This window comes from Bacidia gigantensis (genome assembly GCF_019456465.1).
Source record: "Bacidia gigantensis strain McMullin 20006 chromosome Unknown contig_295, whole genome shotgun sequence".
NCBI lineage: Eukaryota > Fungi > Ascomycota > Lecanoromycetes > Lecanorales > Ramalinaceae > Bacidia > Bacidia gigantensis.
In genome coordinates this window covers 1,191,481-1,209,568 of record NW_025408608.1, presented here as the reverse complement: position 1 = coordinate 1,209,568, position 18,088 = coordinate 1,191,481, and the positions used below count along the sequence as shown (strand labels likewise).

At 49.3% G+C, this 18,088-nt stretch overlaps 4 protein-coding genes across 4 annotated transcripts; 2 read left to right on the top strand and 2 right to left on the bottom strand.

Annotated features, from left to right (window-relative positions):
• Positions 1-1,297: 1,297 nt before the first annotated feature.
• Positions 1,298-7,966, top strand: KY384_008382 (uncharacterized protein; the record flags this gene model as incomplete). The annotated part of the gene is made up of 1 exon (XM_044816871.1): positions 1,298-7,966. The coding sequence occupies one exon, from the start codon at positions 1,298-1,300 to the stop codon at positions 7,964-7,966; it is 6,669 nt and encodes a 2,222-aa protein (XP_044666236.1).
• A 422-nt stretch (positions 7,967-8,388) lies between these two features.
• On the top strand, positions 8,389-10,665 carry KY384_008381 (uncharacterized protein; the record flags this gene model as incomplete). Its single annotated transcript, XM_044816870.1, has 1 exon — positions 8,389-10,665. The coding sequence occupies one exon, from the start codon at positions 8,389-8,391 to the stop codon at positions 10,663-10,665; it is 2,277 nt and encodes a 758-aa protein (XP_044666235.1).
• Positions 10,666-12,958: 2,293 nt separating this feature from the next.
• KY384_008380 (uncharacterized protein) lies at positions 12,959-13,900 on the bottom strand (the record flags this gene model as incomplete). Its single annotated transcript, XM_044816869.1, has 1 exon — positions 12,959-13,900. The coding sequence occupies one exon, from the start codon at positions 13,898-13,900 to the stop codon at positions 12,959-12,961; it is 942 nt and encodes a 313-aa protein (XP_044666234.1).
• A 2,759-nt stretch (positions 13,901-16,659) lies between these two features.
• On the bottom strand, positions 16,660-17,250 carry KY384_008379 (uncharacterized protein; the record flags this gene model as incomplete). Its single annotated transcript, XM_044816868.1, has 1 exon — positions 16,660-17,250. One exon carries the CDS (start codon positions 17,248-17,250, stop codon positions 16,660-16,662), a length of 591 nt encoding a protein of 196 aa, XP_044666233.1.
• Between the last annotated feature and the right edge of the window lie 838 nt (positions 17,251-18,088).

Below are 18,088 nucleotides of genomic sequence, written 5' to 3'. Positions count from 1 at the left end.
GATCTTTTTACCTATTGGAAACCCCCTCCCCTGGAGAGACCCACTTCGCTGTTCATCCCTTTACCGCTTATCCTTATACAAGAGAGCAAAATAGGGGGGGGATTCCCCACGGTTTACACTTGCAGATTTCTTCATTCTTTGTTCTGCAAAACTTCCAACGCTCCAATTCAATATTTCCTTCTTGAATCCTCGATAGTTCATGAAAAGGCGCTCAAACAAAGCAACAAGTGCCTTTCGGGCTTATCACTCTTTTGGATTTTGCGGGGCGACTAACTCGAAAAACGATGCAAATATCATCTTTTCTACATCGATTCTTTTACATCGATTTGCATTGATACTTCCTGAATGAACAGGTAATCTCACATCGTATAGTCTACCTTTGTCAAACGTCAAATTCTTGGGCGATACTCAGGTCTATCCAGCCACTAGCTATATCCACTGATTGGTCAACACAGGGAGTTTAAGACAGCAACCAGGTCTTAGGCAAGTTGGCTAATCGTTCGAAAAGTAAGATATCTGTTGAAGATACAGGTATCAAGTGGAGGATACGGAGATGGCTAGCATTTATTCACAAAAACCACAAAGTCAGAGACGAAAGAGAAAATTCACATCGTACTTTAGTCACGTCGGAAAAGGGGCTCCATCCGTGGATGAGTTCTGAAAATCATGAAAAGCGCAATGGTTCACGAGCGACGCTTTCTTTCATAAGGCGGGCGCCAGGCCCCTGACTTACTTTGTCTCCGTGTCGACCTGAATCCTGGAAGTCGATAGATCGAAAGATTATGCTTTTAATTTCTAATATGCAGCACCAAGAAGGCTTAGGAAAATATTCTTCCAGAGAATGTGAAAAATAAGTAGACATTGTGCAGTCAGTCGGAGATCAAGATCTTATCTTAAATCAGAACATTTCTGGGGTTCTAGCCAGCTGGTTTTACTGAAATGAAAGCCAAGCTATAGAATCTTCAGCTTAGTCTCAGCTCCAATCTGTACGTGTTAATGGGGGTATTGGTTTCGACGTCGCGGGCATGGCCTTAGGCAGTAATTTAAGGTTCGGGTAGTATTTTATCTGAAGTAGCGTCATCAGCCTTGGCGGCCTGTTCTGTAGAAGTTGATTCAATTTTGCCCTTCGTCTTGCTTGACATCACTACAAAGAGAGGTACGATTCGAAACATTCATCAAACTTCTTTGGATAGCTCAGCTGACCTTACAGGCTCCGACGCTTGAAGAGTCCCTCGTCAAATCATACTGTCTACTTCTTGCAGGATACTCGCACCGCTTGGTGCCCCGTTCCTCCAAGATGGCGGACCCAAACAATATCTCCCAGTACAAATATGTCAACATGTCCAACTTGGTCCTGCAACATGACAAGAGGTTCTCGACTCGCAGGACTGATGAGACGACTGGGGACCCAGAGTCGCTTGCTGGGCGCATCAATATACTGGACATGGGCTCTCGGGATGCTCGAGAGAGCGTGCCGAAACCAATCAAGAAGACTGCAGGTCTGAAAGATATAGAACGAGGCGATATCCGTGATGGCGAAGATGTTCTCGAAAGGGAGCAGAGGAAACGAAAACGTGGCGAACCGCAACAGATGCGTGGAGCTGGTATCCTTTCAGAAGCCGACGCACTCGTAGAAGGGCTGAAATATCGTCCGAAGACACCAGCGACGCGACAGATTTACGACCTTATATTGACCATCACGACCAGCCATCTTGGAGATGTTCCCCATGAAGTTGGGAGGAGCGCCGCAGATGCCATACTTGAGTATCTCAAGGATGAGAATATGAAAGACTATGACAAGAAAAAAGAGGTTGATGACTTATTAGGAGTAACTATGGGGCCGAAAGAGTTTAATGAATTAATCAATCTGAGCAAGAAAATAACAGACTATGACCAAGAGGATGATGCTAAAGCCGATGGCGGTGACGGTGGGGGGCAAGATGCCGAGCTAGATGAGAGGCAGGGTGTAGCAGTCGATTTTGACGATGAAGACGACGAGGATGCGGACCATGCTCAGACGTTTGAGGTCAGAGATGGAGATGATTCTTCAGAGGATGATGAAGAACAACAAGACGATATGGTTGGGGAGCGCACCGTTACCACCGGCAACAAGAGTGATGGCCTTGAGGAGATAGGCGACAATGAAGAAATGGTCATCAATGGCGACGTCAATGCAGTTGGTTCAACACGGGCTCCAGCAGAAGCCCTGAAAGAGATTTCGACTCGAGTCATTGATGCCTACTGGGTTCAGCGTCAAATAGGTACTATCTATACTGACGCACACGATCAGCAGCAAAAGGCTGCTCATGCTTTGCAAATTTTGTCAGGCACCACCGCGGAGGGCGAAGAGATTCCTCTGAGAGACATTGAAAATGACATGATGGCACTCTTCGACTATGAGAATCATGATCTGGTCGTGAAATTCATTGAGAATCGTGACAAGATCGTTTGGGTCACCAAGTGGCGGAGAGCAGCTGAAGATCCCAAGGCTCAAGCATTGGTTGAGCGTGACATGATTGCACATGGACACCGTGATCTAGTAGATGAAGTGCAGGGTCGTTATGAGCCAGACATAAACACGACATCTAAGAGCAGCAAGAAGATGAAGTTAGACCATCTCATGGATATTGATGTTCCGAAAGGTGCTCCAGAAGAGGTTAGACAAACCGCAAAGGAAGGTGGGCTGGCAGGAGGCCTTCAGCCTAAACGCTTGATCAACTTGGAAAACCTCGTCTTTGATCAAGGCAATCATCTTATGACAAATCCGAATGTTAAACTACCTCAGGGATCTACAAAACGAACTTTCAAAGGTTACGAAGAAATCCATGTTCCTGCGCCGAAGCGTCGTGGAGAAGCCGGCGAGCGGAACATGCCAACATCAGATCTTCCTGATTGGGCACAGGTCGGATTTGGAAGCTCGAAGGAACTCAACCGGATTCAGACGAAATGCTTCCCTTCCGCATTCAAAGACGACGGAAATATGCTGATATGCGCCCCCACCGGCTCGGGGAAAACAAATGTTGCCATGCTTACTATCCTCCGAGAAATTGGCAATCACCGGAACCACGAGACTGGAGAAATTAGGCTAGACGACTTCAAAATTGTCTATATCGCTCCTCTAAAGGCTCTAGTGCAAGAGCAGGTAGGGAACTTTGGCAAAAGGCTGGAATCCTACGGCGTGAGAGTGTCTGAACTCACAGGCGACAGGCAACTCACTAAGCAACAAATCGCGGACACTCAGATCATTGTCACGACGCCAGAAAAATGGGATGTTATTACTCGCAAGGCAACGGACACAAGCTATACAAATTTGGTCAGACTCATTATCATTGACGAGATTCATCTTTTACATGACGATCGAGGTCCTGTTTTGGAAAGCATTGTAAGTAGAACTGTTCGAAAAATCGAACAGACTGGCGATCCTGTCCGCCTGATTGGTCTCTCCGCTACGCTTCCAAACTATAAGGACGTTGCAAGCTTCCTCCGCGTTGATCCCGCCAATGGTCTTTTCCATTTCGATGGCTCATACCGGCCTTGTCCATTACGTCAAGAATTCATTGGTGTCACCGACAAGAAAGCTATCAAACAGCTTAAGACCATGAATGATGTCTGTTACACTAAAGTCATGGATCAGGTAGGGACTCAAAACCACCAAATGCTCATATTTGTACACTCAAGAAAAGAGACAGCAAAGACTGCTAAGTACATCAGAGACAAAGCATTTGAAATGGAAACAATTGGTCAAATACTTCGTAGTGATGCAGCGAGCAGAGAAGTGTTGCAAGAAGAGGCATCTCAAATCGTGGACAAAGATCTAAAGGACCTTATGCCTTACGGCTTTGGTATCCATCATGCTGGGATGAGTCGGGCTGATCGGAGCTCTGTCGAAGACCTATTTGCTGAGAAAATGCTGCAAGTACTAGTTTGCACGGCAACCTTGGCGTGGGGTGTGAACTTGCCAGCGCACACGGTCATAATTAAAGGTACCCAGATCTATTCTCCTGAGAAAGGTAGCTGGGTCGAGCTCAGTCCACAAGATGTCCTACAAATGCTTGGTCGTGCTGGTCGGCCTCAGTACGATACCATGGGCGAAGGCATCGTCATTACTACCCAGAGCGAGATGCAGTACTATCTTTCTTTGATGAACCAGCAACTACCGATTGAGAGCCAATTCGTCAGTAAATTAGCCGACAATTTAAATGCCGAGATCGTATTGGGTAGTGTGAGGAGCAGGGATGATGCAGTGGAATGGCTAGGATATACGTACCTCTTTGTTCGCATGCTGCGCTCACCGGGTCTTTACTCGGTCGGAGCTGAATACGAAGGCGACGATGCCTTGGAGCAGAAACGCGTCGATCTTGTACACTCTGCTGCAACCGTTTTGGAAAAATCAAGCCTGATCAAATACGACAAGAAATCCGGCAAGCTTCAGTCAACGGAGCTCGGGCGTATTGCGTCACATTACTATATTACCCATCATTCGATGTTCACCTACAATCATCATATTCAGCCAACGATCAGCACGATTGAGCTATTTCGAATCTTTGCTCTTAGCGAAGAGTTCAAATACATTCCTGTCCGACAGGACGAGAAACTTGAGCTTGCGAAACTTCTGGGTAGGGTTCCAATACCTGTCAAGGAGAATATCGAAGAGCCTCACGCAAAGATCAATGTTCTCCTACAAGCCTTCATCTCGAGATTGAAACTTGATGGTCTAGCTTTGATGGCAGACCTGGTATATGTCACCCAGTCTGCCGGCCGAATTTTGCGGGCTATCTTCGAGATATGTTTGAAAAAGGGTTGGTCGTCTGTAGCAAAGATCGCCTTAGATCTTTGTAAGATGGCTGAAAAGCGCATGTGGCCAACAATGACACCGTTGCGACAATTTCATGCTTGTCCTCGGGAGGTTGTCTCGAAGGCTGAGAAAATCGACGTTCCGTGGTCTGCGTATCTCGATCTTGATCCTCCCCGCATGGGTGAGCTGCTTGGGATGCCAAAGCAGGGAAAGACTGTGTGCGGCTTGGTCCAGAAATTTCCCAGGCTTGACGTGCAGGCTCAAGTGCAGCCAATAACACGGACAATGCTACGCATTGAGTTGACAATCACTCCTAATTTTCAGTGGGATGATACTATACACGGTACAGCAGAGAGTTTCTGGATTCTCGTGGAGGACTGTGACGGGGAAGCAATACTATTCCATGACCAATTTCTTCTACGCAAAGAGTACGCTACGTCGGAGATGAATGAGCACTTAATCGAGTTCACAGTACCTGTCACGGAACCAATGCCTCCAAATCACTTCATCACTGTTCTATCAGACCGATGGCTGCAGTCGGAGACGAAGGTAGCTGTCTCATTCGAGAAGCTCATACTACCAGAAAAGTTCCCAGCCCATACGCAGCTCCTAGATCTTCAGCCAGTGTTGGTCGCCGCGCTCAAGCGTGACGACTTCAAAACCTTATACCCTGATTACAGTCAATTCAACAAATTTCAGACTCAAGTTTACAATTCTCTTTTCGCTTCGAACGATAATGTCCTCGTAGGGGCACCAACAGGATCTGGCAAAACAGTGTGCGCTGAATTTGCCATTCTCCGACATTGGTCCAGCCCAACGAAAGGTCGCGCTGTCTACATTGCCCCGTTCCAGGAGCTTGTAGACCAGCGGTTTGAAGATTGGCAGGAGAGACTCAGTTCTATCGCCGGGGGCAAGCAAGTTGTGAAACTCACCGGAGAGACAACGGCAGATCTTAAGATACTGGAGAAGGGCGACCTGATCCTAGCCACGCCTGCGCAATGGGACGTTCTTTCCCGCCAATGGCAACGCCGAAAGAATGTTCAGAGCGTCCAGCTGTTCATTGCGGATGAGCTCCATATGTTAGGTGGTCAAGGCGGCTTCATTTATGAAATCATCGTATCAAGAATGCACTACGTCGCACTCCAGACAGAAAGCAACATGCGTATAGTTGGCTTGAGTGTTTCGCTGTCCAACGCTCGAGACATAGGGGAATGGATCGGAGCTACCAGGCACACAATCTACAACTTTAGCCCCCACGTTCGGCCTATTCCACTCGAACTGCACATTCAATCATATTCCATCCCTCATTTCCCTTCGCTAATGCTAGCGATGGCTAAGCCGACCTATGCTTCAATCCTGCAGCTTTCTGCTGATAAGCCAGCCCTAGTATTTGTTCCCAGTCGGAAACAAACAAGAACAACGGCATTGGATCTCGTCGCAGCTTGCATCGCCGAGGAAGATGAAGATCGCTTTCTTCACACTACTGTCGAGGAGATAGAACCTCTATTACAACGAGTAAATGAAACAGCGCTGAGAGAGTCTATCAAACATGGGATCGGGTATTTTCACGAAGCTCTCAGCCTCGGGGACAAAAGAATTGTTTCTCGTTTATACGCAGTAGGTGCCTTACAGGTCTTGATTGCTTCTAGAGACGTTTGCTGGGAGTTGGACTGCACAGCACATCTTGTTATCGTAATGGGTACTCAATTTTACGAAGGGCGGGAGCATCGATATATTGACTACCCGATCAGCGAGGTTCTTCAGATGTTCGGCAAAGCGACTCGAATAATTAACGATAAATCCTGCAAAGGAGTGCTTATGGTACCAGCCGTTAAGCGTGACTATTACAGGAAATTTTTGAATGAGGCTTTGCCAGTTGAGAGTCATCTCCAGGTGTACATGCATGACGCATTTGTCTCGGAAATTAGCACAAAGATCATAGCATCCACACAGGATGCCGTCGATTGGGCTACATATACATACTTCTATCGCAGACTGCTTGCAAACCCCAGCTTCTATGGCCTCGTTGACACTTCACATGAGGGCCTTAGCACGCACCTCTCAGAACTTGTGGAAAACACCCTCAAGGACCTGTCTGAGGCGAAAATAATTGAGCTTGATGAGGAAGACGACACAGTAACGCCATTGAATGCGGCAATGATCGCAGCATACTACAATATCTCCTTCATAACAATGCAGACTTTCCTTCTCTCGCTGACAGGCCGCACGAAGCTCAAAGGTATTTTGGAGATCGTCACGTCAGCAACCGAATTCGAGTCTATCCAGATAAGACGGCATGAGGAAAACATTCTGCGTCGGATTTACGATCGAGTGCCTGTGAAGATGGCACAGCCGGCATATGAGTCCCCACATTTCAAGGCGTTCGTCCTCCTTCAAGCTCATTTTTCGCGAATGCAGCTCCCCGCAGACCTTGCTAAGGATCAAGAGACGATTCTATCCAAAGTTCTCAACCTTCTGAGCGGCTGTGTCGACGTTCTGTCCTCTGAGGGTCACCTGAACGCTATGAATGCGATGGAATTATCGCAGATGGTTGTACAAGCAATGTGGGACCGCGACAGTCCACTGAAGCAAATCCCCCACTTCGAACCTAGTGTTATCGAAGCGGCCAAAAAATTGGGTGCAACGGATGTCTTTGAGTTTATAGATCTTATGGACCCTGACAACAAGGATTACGAGAACAAAGTCAAGCGCTTGGATCTTGATGATAGGCAGCTGGCGCAAGCAGCCAACTTCACCAATGACAAATACCCGAGTGTAGAGATCGACTTCACAGTTGCAGACCCAAGCGAAATTGCTACGAATAGCCCTGCATACCTTTCGATACAGATAACACGTGAGATGGAAGAGGATGAAGAACCTGACACGCGAGTACACGCCCCATTCTACCCGGCAACGAAAATGGAGAGCTGGTGGCTTGTGGTCGGCGAAGCGAGCTCGAAGAACCTTCTCGCGATCAAGAGAATCACGATTGGAAGGAAGCTGGATCTCAAGCTCGAATTCATTCCGCAGAAGGTTGGAGAGCAGGAGCTCACGCTTTATCTTATGTGTGACAGCTACGTTGGCGTAGACCAAGATCCTACATTCAAAATCACAGCTGCGGAGGGCATGGAGGAGGACGAAGATGAAGAGAATGAAGACGAGGGGGAATGAAATGCCAGAAAAAACAGATCCACAACTTGAGCCTAGATAGATACAAATATACCCCCATAAACCCTTTGCATAGGTTCATTCATCTGAGAGACCCTTTTTCGCATGTCTATATTCACTTTAATCTTCAACTCCTTAGACAATTAATGCTGAATAAACCGCACAGGTCTAATTTTCCAGCGCAACGGCAATAGTAGTGCCGGCTGGACCGTCGGCCCGCCTTGCCATTTAGCCTCTGCTCTAGAAAAGAATGTTTACTAGGCAGTAAATGAGGCGGTGGCAGTGGAAGACAATGCTTGTCAATCGACCGCTGTCTGAATTGCCGATGGGACGTGAGGAAGGCGAGCGTTCCTGTATTATGAGCGTCTTGCAGCAAACGCCCGTCACATAACTTCAATCCGTTTCACGGTCAAGATCATATCACCATGCTCTCTTCACGAACAATCCTTCTCTCATTACTCTCCATTGCATGCATAACGACTGTGCTCTACTACACGCTTTTTCCAGAAGGCCACCACATTCTGCTTGGAAAGCATTCTCCCGCCGAGTCGGTGAATAGTATGGCAGCAGCGTCTGAAGATGCATTCTCCAAAGCGGAAAGGTTCACACCAGAGGTCCTTCTTTCAGCTCCACGCAGAGGACCTGCCATCCCTAATCCTGCCGGTGAGCTGGCCGTATACACCGTTTCCACATACTCCTTTGAAGCCCACAAGAAAACCACCGAAATACGGACCCTGAATATCGGAAATGGGCAGTCACAGCTTTTGAGCAATGAAGAGAAGATTAAATCTCCGGGATGGGTCTCAAACAATGAGATACTGTGGTTGAAAACTGATGGTAATGGCACGACTCTAGTGATTGGTGACGCTGGCAAAGTCGGCAACACTTACGTTGCAGGGACTGTATCAGCTCCAGTGTCAGACATCAAATTGAAAATTGTGGACGACCACAGGGTAGCGGTGGCGCTGGTCGCAAAAGCTAAGCCTAATGGTGATTTATTCAGTCCAGATGAGCAAGTGGAACCCAGATCAAGTGCAAAGCTGTATGACCATGTTTTCGTACGACACTGGGACGAGTACGTCACACCAAATCGAGATGCTATTTGGCATGGAGTTCTCCAACGCGAGCAAGTTACCAGTAAATTCAGTCTGGGGGAGCTCACGAATGTGTTGAAAAACTCGAAGCTGGAGAGTCCAATCCCGACCTTTGGTGAGCTTGACAATTTCGATATAAGCGTTGCGGCCATTTGTTTCGTCGCCAAAGACCCGGACCTAAACCCTGCGGTCAATACGAAAAGCAATTTTTATATTGTTCGTATTGAAGGTTTTCCGGACAGCTTGACCTATTCAGCTCCGGTCAAGGTGCAGGTCAAGGGCATCGATGGAGCAAGTACCTCCCCTTCATTTTCCTCCGACGGTGGGCGCGCGGTGTTCTTGCAAATGAGAGAAAATGGCTACGAAAGCGACAAGAACCGTCTCTTTGTTGTCAACGTTAAAGACCCTGACAACACCACTGAGCTTTTGAAGACTGATGATGGAAATGGGCTCTGGGACAGGTCACCAGCCTCGGTCACGTTCAGCTCCGACCAACAGACACTTCTTCTGACTGCAGAGGAAAATGGAGTAGGGAAGCTATTTAGACTTAGTCTTTTGGCCAATGAAGACGTGTCTACTCTACCAGAGCCTTTGACTCACAAAGGTCAAGTCAATGAATTCAAAAGCCTTGGACAAGCTACTTCCCAACTGCTACTATCTTGTTCAAATCTCATCGATAACAGCTTCTATGCAATTCTCGATCATGAAGCACCAAACCCCAAAATTGATGTTGTGTCGTCCCTCTCCCACAACGGCTCTTACTTCAGCCTTTCCCAAGACCAGGTCTCCGAAATATGGTTTGAGGGAGCAGAAAATCACAAAGTCCACGCTTGGGTCATCAAACCGTCTACATTTGACTCTGAGAAACAGTATCCGCTTGCGTACCTGATCCACGGTGGCCCGCAAGGAAGTTGGACGGAGGCGTGGTCAACTCGTTGGAATCCCGCAGTCTTTGCCGAGCAGGGCTACGTTGTCGTCTCACCGGACCCGACAGGTTCCACAGGCTACGGCCAAAAATTCACCGATGACATCAAGGAACAGTGGGGTGGGCGACCCTACCAAGATCTTGTGAAAGGCTTTCAGTTCATCGAAGACCATTTAGAATTCGTAGACATGTCCCGCGCCGTAGCTTTAGGAGCCAGTTATGGAGGGTATATGATGAATTGGATGCAAGGGCAACCTCTAGGCAAGAAGTTCAAAGCATTGGTTTGCCACGATGGCTCTCTAGTTCTCCCAGCACAGCTTTCGAGTGACGAACAATACTTTCCCAACCATGATTTAGGTAGCCGTCCGCCAACTATAGAGCCTCATGCCTGGGACAAGTGGTCACCACATCACTACATCTCGAACTGGACAACGCCAATGTTGGTCATACATAATGAGCTCGATTACAGACTGCCTATAAGTGAAGGCTTGGCTATGTTCAACATCCTCCAAGAAAGAGGAGTGCATTCGAGATTCCTATCCTTCCCCAACGAGAATCACTGGGTGTTGGGCGAAGAGAATTCACTCGTGTGGCACACTGTTGTGTTGAACTTTATCAACTCCTTCGTCAGTCTGCCCCCTTACAAAGATGAAAAGGCATTAGGAGTCATAGTCCAAAATTGAGGCAGGGCGATGGGCCTAAATTTGGTAGATCAGGAGTGAAAGCCGCGGTTTGAATTATGGAGGTCAATTCCATGCATCTGCGGTGCAAATCGACGCGCCCTTTGAGCAATGCACACGTGGAATTAATCGAGAAAGCATGTTCAATATCACACAGAAAATTACTAGGTCCGGAGGACACTGAAGTCCAGAGTTATCTATCCATTGGGAGAAGGGGGATTGGTTGAAGCATGCTTGCAAAGCTGCCTTTTAAGACTTTCAACGCAATTGCCCCAGATACGTGTGGTTATGCCTGAAGCACACTCATTTGGCAGAAGTACAAGTGCAAGTCCGCTCTAGAGGAAGGGATCAGGTGCCAGGTGAGGTGACACTTCCTCGAAAGCTTGAATGCAATGCTGGAATTGGTGAAGCTCAAAGCAAGGCAAGAATGATCGCGACAGCTGCTGAGGCTCAAGGTATGTTAGAAGAACCATTTAAGAATCGAGGCCATTATGCAGCACTTAGCCTGTATCCTGAAAACATACCTGCGATCCCGATCTAGTCATCTACCAACGATTGCCTTGCTTGAAATGTTCATCCTTGTGGCGGGGCGACAGTGGCCGTTCCAGATCCGGTAAGTAATCTGGCCGCCTCTGCGATGTCGGCGCTATCTCGACGACGGTATGCTCTATGCCATAACAGCCTAGAAACGCCCGATCATATCGAGAGCTATTATGAAATAGGCTAGAGGTTGCGGGCTTTGTTGAGGCAAGTATATCTGCCATCGCTAGGGCGAATAGATGGCAAGGTAGTCAGCCGTCCAGATGGGACGTGTTTCCGGTTCTCGGCAGAGGCTCTGGAAGCTGAAACGAAAGATTGTTGGTCAACGAGCAGTGGGTACGCAGAGCTATGAGGAAGCTGGGTTGCACGATTCCAACATTACGGATTGTCGTCCAGACTCTGCGTGAAAGCTCAAATGAGGCCTTGTGGCCCGCGCGTCATTCGTCCGGGTCGCAGTAGTAGTATATCATTACGGACCATGTCGACATGTTTCCTACTATTGATCGGGCCTTCTGAACGGGGGTGAGGTGATTGTTGCATAACGCCCCAATCACGAAGCACGCGCGCACCCTCCAACAAGCAGCTGACTGGGTGCAATCTTGACGATGTAACGGGCCAGAATAATCGTCTAGGGACTAAGATATGCTCGAAAGCTCTCAGGTCCATACTGCGAAATGTGTGGCCTCGCTTGCAGGCAATGGTGCAGTCAGGACGGAACACTGCATACACGCTTCATTATTATTACAACCCGCTCGTGGCTCCTGCATGACTGTTGCTAGCGCACCAATGGCAAAAATCTCCGGGCCTCATACGCACCCGCACCTTCCAACCTAACTTTCTTGTCACCACTACTCCCCCTCGCTGTCTCTGATACTAGTAATATCCTGCGCGTGAATGTCCATTATTGGGCATGGTCGAGGATCGGCCTGGGGAGAGGACGGGGGAGAGGGACGAAGCTTGACGTGAAACCAGCAAGTCCAGAAGTCTCGTTTGATCTTCCCACGGACGACGGTATGACACCTCAGAGTGCAATGGTAGCCGGTTCTCAGGTGTGGAGGCTGAGACATGGAAGCCATCACCTTTCCTTATTTTAGTCGTGGATGCAGGGCCCCCCGTGAGGAACGCACGCCCCGACCGGTAGAGAAAAAGCCATGGGCGCGCTGACTTGGCCGTCACGTATTCGGAGAATATGAGCCGCGTGCATGGACGTCCATGGCCCGATACGGGACTTTGGGCGCTCAGATGTTGGTGTATGGGTGAGGCATCCCGAGACTTGGTCAGCTTAGACTCCTTGTCACTACTCTATGGATTTAGAGGGTTGGGTCAGACACAGAATTAGGGATGCCCCCTGGCCGTGCCACCCGAGCAAGGATGATTCTCTGAGGCTACTTGCAGTATTGAGAAACGGACATGCAAAGGGGGTTTGCCATCAGAGGATTGAAATATGCATTACTTTGACAAATAAGGCGACTAGCTGCTGAAAGGTTTCATCCTTCAGTGAGGTATCCCAAAAACAAAGGTGCCGGCGTCACATGTACAAACGCAAAGGAGGATCCATGTACGAGGTCGCTGTCCCCCTCCTCTTCTGGCTGGTCATGGCTCTCATCCTGAATTCGTCGCTTCGTCCCTCATACGCTCCGGCCGTAGTCTTGGAGACGAGTGTGCCACCTTCCTAATCTTACAGGCTTCCCGCTGCTCTCCATTTTCTCTTTTCCTGCTCGGATCAGATCCTTTTCTGTGTGTGGACTGTATTCCTTCACCGATCCATCCCATCAATCCACCGTGTGCCCTCCTTTTCGCTGTCCTGACTTCGCCTCAGGATCCCCTTTTCTCCTTCGCTGACGGGACTGCTTTCCCTGCCGTCTGGGTCGACGGTTCTGCTTCTTCTGCCCACCCTACCGGCATCATGGTTCGGCATGTGTACGATATTTGTTCCCATCAGCGAGTTGGCTTTGGGACCTTCAGTGATACTTCTCTGATGTCCAATAGCAGTCGATGCATTGCTTGTTACTGTCGGCGCCGGCGCAATCGTCGAGGAGGTCGAACTGTTGGAGATGTCCGCGTTCGAGGGTGATTTCGGAGCTGTAGTTATCTCGACTTGCTTAGTCTGGAAGATATGCTCTGGGTGGTTATTTGCGTGCTGGTTGTGAGTGCCAGCAAATGAGCCGCGGATGGCTCTTGCGGTCGTCCACGTTCCGTTCTTGCCCATTGAGCGCTGTGTGCCACCAGCACCTGTCTCTGGATCTGCAACAGAGCCGTGGTGTCTACCGTTCATCTCATGGGATGCAGCCCCGTTATTATAGCCATGGCGAGCACTACCGCCGCGGAATTGGTTTTCTTCCGTGAAACCAGCTTTCGTGAGGCCCATAAGTTGATTGAGCACCGCGAATTCGAGCTTCAGCTTGATGGCGTATATCATTGGTTTGATGGATGCTTCGCCAACGTACTCGCCGGAAAATTCCAGTCCAATGAGAATAACGTCCATTCCGATACAGATTCCGTTCACCAGGAGCAATTGCATCATTACCTTTCGAGTCATACTGTGGTAGATGCTGCCTAACAAGCGGACAGTAGCCACAATGTAGAGGGTCGAAATGAAGAATTCTTGCAGGCAGAACCCCATTAGTTGAATTCGCTCCATGATGTTGAACTTGGGAACCCAAAAAGCCGAATTGGGCGAGTTGGAGCCAACGGTCATGATGATAGTGGGAAGATGCAGCGCAAATACGTCAAGTATAATGACGAATAGCACCAAACGGAGCGTACGACGATTGCGTACAACCAGATGGAGGCGAGAGAAAAGCACAAAAGCTTGGCCCGTCACCATGGTTACCCAACCTACGAACGTTCAGTAAGACTTCGATAATTGAATAGCATGGTACACATAGCTTACCTATTTCGATGAACGGTAACGTCACGTACCATTCTGACCCGACGAGAAACTTGAGGATGAAGCCGAGAGCATGAAGGGTGCATCCCCATGAACTTATCAGAAGTGCCCAGAAGTATAGCCCTGTCCGTCTCCGGAAAGTGTACAGAATAAGGAGATCCAATTCAATGGTATATGCCCATGCAATTGCTGTGCAAGCACATAGAATACCTTCCTGAATTGGATCGTAAGAGAGGGCACCCGACACGCCTTTGGTCTCACGCTTGAAAAGAGCGTTCAGCAACATCTTGACTGATTGTGTTACAGCAGAAAGAAACGGGGTTGTATGGGAAAAGCCCACGATTTCATGTCGCCAGGGTTAGAAAGGGAAAGAAGGAAACCATGCAGGCAAGGTGCAGGATTTACATATCGATCTGGCATGCCTATCTCGCACTATACCAGGGGGACAGAAGGCCAAAACTCAGAGAGCTTCCCGAAGCCACAACGGAATAGGACCAGAACGGAGACGCTAAACAGGACACGCATAATCTAAATTTTAGTTGCAGGCCCATCTCACCAGGATCGCATACCCTCTGCGAGAGCTAAGGATCTGCTCGGTAGACCGGTGAACTGCAGGACCATGCCCCTGTTCAGTTAGGACGCACGGACACTAGGCCGGCTGGAAAGTTGTTATATCTCGCAAAGCCAGTACTAGTAGTGTCTTCCACAGACAGGTCTGGAGAGCACTATAATTCAGCTATGGGCCAGCACGTGTAGTAATTGGACGTGGCCCTGGAAATCCCTGTTCGCGCATGATGGGTTCCTGCATGCCTCTCGATGCGTCATTTAGAGAGATTTCCATGGTTTGGTCAGCGTCGCGACGCGCTTGCGGCTTTGGAAGAGCTCATAGGAGAAGGAATTTTCCATTCTGCAATTATCGAGTCCTAATCTTAGGCTTAGAGTAATAACAATGCAGCCATGCTCCTCGGAGTTTTTAAGGATGGCATCCTGGGATAAGGTTGGCGAGATCACCGCAAGTCCGGAGCTTCTACCAGCAATTTGCAAGCTAGGAGGGTGCAGTGGTAGTCATGCTGTCGTGAAACAGGCTATCCGTTCCTCTGGACAACGTCACAACAGGTCACTATCCGTCGCCCAGATGGCCTCGCGTGCTCTTCAGGTACAGCGTTCTCTGGTGTCAAGGCTTGATTGAGATCAGCATAGATGGCCGGAGCACTAGAAGCACGCCAGAAGGGTGGAGTCGACCCTGCTGGGACCCCCTGCTGGGGGCTGCACACTAGTACTGGGCTCACGTTGAGGATGAGAGTCGTCATTCGACTAGCGTTCCCCCAGGTTTGCTAAGATTGTGACTATGATTGGATCCGGTGCGATTTTCCTACTTCGGGCTGGAGACACGCAATCATAATAATAGCTGGGGGTTGACAAACTCGGCTCAGGGGTCAGTAGTACGAAAAGTACGAAATAGCGGGCGGACGGTAGAAGGAAGCTTGGGACGATGAGCAAGTGAGGAAGAGAATAATTGAAGTGGAAGAAGGGAAAGGACGATGAAGGTTGATGGTCTCATTCGAGCGCGTATCGGGCGTCTTTAGCGCCTGCCGATCGCGTTACCCCGCAATCTCTTAGCGTGCCACAGCTCCAGTCAATCTCCAGCCTTCTGCCGAAAATTAAGTCATTTCAGCGTCCCAGTCACACCAGCAAGTCCGCCCTATTAATTATGACTATTCCATCTTGGTATTCCCATCAATTGTCCGCATTGGGAAGACCCAGATCAGATTCTTCATTCGCGGCAAAAGCTTACCCCATCTCACTGAGATCCTTATCACCCCTTTCGGTTGGATCGTACACCAAAGGTCCACATCGGTGCTTGGATCTTGTCAGCCTCCACCGCAGAAGGAGGTTCTACCACCTCGATGACGATATCGGCGGAGTGGCTTGCATCGTACATAGACTACCGACAAAGAAGGAGAGACGTTCGGACCACCGACGCCATCATACTTGAAGCTGATTGCCTACCGCTCATGAGAACACGAAGCGGAAGCTCTTAGGGTAGCCCGAACGCTTACCACGGTCTGTCAACTACCTTGGTAGTGGTACCGGTAGTGGTTAGTACTATTATATTAATTGCAAGCGAAGCAAGCTGTTGAGCATCATCTGGTTTAGCTGCGACCCAACCCAAGCCACGTGTACCGGAAAATAAAAAAGAGTCAAGCTTAATCAATGGAGTCAAATAGTTCCGAAACAGAAGTGACTACCGGTCGTATCTCTATCAAAAGAAACGTCCCGTCCTTGATTGGCAAGATCCCAACGACCACAACCCGCTCCGGCAACTCCTCCAACAGTCTTTCCATGTGTATGAAAGATAGCGATGCGTGATCGTCACTCAGCACACCATGCCACACCGGCCTGCTTCCTCGGCACATGAAACTTGGGAGAGACTTGTGTGCATAGAATGGTATACGGGCCAGCGTGCCGTTGCAGCTGCCCATCATCCCGCTTTCCACCCCTCTCACCCCACCTTCCCATCATCTTGTCACCACACCTTCCGCCATCGGCCTACGTTATTATTATTATCAAAACCCTTTCGACCTCCATGCCTCAAGCTCGGAGTCTCTGGCCTCCCGTCTCCTTAGCTCCCTTTCCACCCACCGTTCCATCTCTTCCCTCATCGTCCCTTCCATATCCAGACCTGCACTTTCCATGCCCTTCAATCCGATGAATCGCCCGAATCGTCTGCGCTTATTATTCACTCGGCACAGCGATAGCAGGTCCTCCTTGGTCGTCTGGAGGCCCATCATCGCTCTGAGCTCGATTACAGAATTGTTGACGTCTTCAAGCTCTTCACGCGTGGGCTCCGTGTTCCAGCGCGATACCATCGGCATAGGGTACTGCATGCTGAACTGACTGGGTGCGCGCTGATGGTAAAAATGTGCAAGCTCGTCGAGCTCCGCCTCGGTCAAGAGGCTGTAATGCAGCATTGTCTGGGGGAAATGCGGGTGCGCGACACCGGTTTCGATGCTCAGCAGAGGAGCGAGATGCCGTACCAGGCGCCAAGAGTCTCTGCTCAGGAGAGATGGTCTTTGCCTCTGCTGTTGACAAATCTGCAGCTCCGACCTTGACACTGGGATACGATGAGCCGCCTCCGTATGAGGGGTGGCTGGCATAGTAGACCTAGGGGAGGATACATGGCGACTCTGACTTGCTGACGTAGAAGATTCAGGGCTCTCGGGGTCTAGTGGCTGGAAGCAGGCCTCAGGGAACGAGGGCGACATGGGTGTGAGCGGTGTTAGTGGCGGTTCCGTCGACATCTTTGGTGCTGCTGTGAATCGGTGATCTGAACGATGCAGGTTGTTTGGCTGGGTTTCAAACGAAGTCCTTTTTACCAATGTAGTGAAAATATCTAGTGCGATGCGATGATTTCGTTCTCCGATAAGTCAATTCAGGATAGTAATGAGAAGATCTTGCGGCAGCGGGGGCTTTTCTGTGATACTTCTTCTGCTTTCCCCTCCAGATTCGAAATTAGACGCACAAACCACTCGAACAAGGGCCATGTGCATGTTTAGACATCTTTGTCTATTTCCGTTGGCAATCGACTCGGCTTTGTAGCCGTACTCATTGGGTCAAGGACCCACTGACGGACAAGGACTCAGACAAGGCTTGGGGTCGGCTGCAGCCCTCGCAAGCCTTCCAGAACCTACATCTCTCCTGTGTCCACACCACCGGCAGATCTTCGAAAGAAAGAGCAGTCAGATTCACTTTGTCAGTGTCCTCACTTGGCTGATTTGCTCTTTATGCATCACGCTGCGGCTCGCAAGGTCCGCCCCTTTTTTCCGATATACATGTTCGGTGTGCCTGCTGGACCGTTTGACTTCTGGTCTAATTGTCTCACATGGCAGAGGAGAAGGTTTGATCCAAGCCATGAGGGTTTCTGCTGCTATGGCTTTGTCCTCCGAGGCCTCGGTGGAAAGCCAAGCATCCCGCCACCTTTGAAACGGACAAAGA